The sequence below is a fragment of the Acanthisitta chloris genome, unplaced genomic scaffold, assembly GCF_000695815.1.
Source record: "Acanthisitta chloris isolate BGI_N310 unplaced genomic scaffold, ASM69581v1 scaffold43796, whole genome shotgun sequence".
NCBI lineage: Eukaryota > Metazoa > Chordata > Aves > Passeriformes > Acanthisittidae > Acanthisitta > Acanthisitta chloris.
The window spans coordinates 1,787-3,178 of NW_008677301.1; the positions used below are offsets into that span (position 1 = coordinate 1,787).

A 1,392-nucleotide genomic window follows, 5' to 3' on the forward strand; every position below is an offset into this window, starting at 1 on the left:
AAGAGGAAGGTCTCCATAGAAATCTAGGTTCCTTCAGAAGCTCATGACTATCAGCCCCAGGACACCAAGATGCCACACGGAACAAGGTATTTGCAGCCCGTAACCTCATCCTGCCCGTCCCTTTGAGCCAGCCAGGGCGAGGCTGGTTCAGACACCCTCAGCTCCAAGCACAGACAGACAGGCAGCTGCTGGGAGCAGCACAGGCAGAGCTGACGCAGGCAGTCTAGGTTCCTTCAGAAGCTCATGACTATCAGCCCCAGGACACCAAGATGCCACACGGAACAAGGTATTTGCAGCCCGTAACCTCATCCTGCCCGTCCCTTTGAGCCAGCCAGGGCGAGGCTGGTTCAGACACCCTCAGCTCCAAGCACAGACAGACAGGCAGCTGCTGGGAGCAGCACAGGCAGAGCTGACGCAGGCAGGGGATGGTCCAGCTGCCTCCCAGAACCACCCTACCCCACTCCTGCCCTCACTGCTGGGCAGGCATGGCTGCCATACCTATGGGCAGGGTGCACTTCCCTTTGGCATTCAGCTCCTCCAGCAGGATGGTCATGATGGGCACCAGCTTCTGTTTACTCTCCTCGTTGGAGATGAAGCCACTTTCCAGCTAAAGAGAGAAGGATATCGAGTCAGCTCCTTCCCACAGGATTACTGCCTAGAGGAGCCAAACACCTTGGACCCCATTCTCCCTTAAATTCAAGTGATCTGTGGGTAAAACCAGCATGATCCCCTCCTCACTGTAAACCTGACCTCTATCCCAGCGATGCTCGGTGCCCCACAGTGTGCTCCAGGACACCGGTGAGGTGTCCACGCACTGTGGGGAGGACCAGGAGGCAGCCAGGCTCCACTGGCCACGGCTCAGGTCTCACCTCAAGGGTTGTGAGGTAGCCAGCCAGCTTCTTCACGATGGGCTCCAGCGCACAGGCCTTGGCTCTGGCGTCACACACGAAGCCCAGGTTGAAGAGCAAAGCATTGCGGCTGTACTTCTTGTGCTCAATACACACGGGACAACCAATCAGCTTCTTCTCCATGGCTGTCCTGTGGGAACACAAGGATAACCTGCACCTACGCCCTCACGGAGGCCTGAGCCCCCCACGAGGATAGTTCCAGGCTCTGGAAGTGGAGGGTTTACTACTTTGTAGGAAAAATGATGTTTAATCCCTAAATGCTCAGAGTGCAAAACACAGTCTGGAGAAAAGGGAGAAAAAGAAGCCAACCATCAGGGAAAAAAACAGCCTCTTCAAGAACAGCACAGCCCTCTAGTCTCGTCTGACCTTCCCGGATCTGAGATGGCAGAGCAGTACTGCAGCACAAACCCCCCCAGAACCAGGCACCCACCCCTCGCACGGGCATTTGCAGACATCGCAGCGAACCTGCCGGGCACGGGGACAG

At 56.6% G+C, this 1,392-nt stretch overlaps 1 protein-coding gene across 1 annotated transcript in view; it reads right to left on the reverse strand.

Moving 5' to 3' along the window:
- The window catches only part of NPRL2 (nitrogen permease regulator-like 2 (S. cerevisiae)), a gene marked incomplete at its 5' end in the record, with an annotated part of 2,811 nt that extends 1,773 nt beyond the window's left edge, over positions 1-1,038 (reverse strand). The window contains 2 exons of the mRNA XM_009076437.1: positions 500-607; positions 870-1,038. Of these exons, the coding sequence (XP_009074685.1) occupies positions 500-607; positions 870-1,038 (277 nt within the window). The remainder of the gene's footprint in view (positions 1-499; positions 608-869) is intronic.
- Positions 1,039-1,392: the final 354 nt, after the last annotated feature.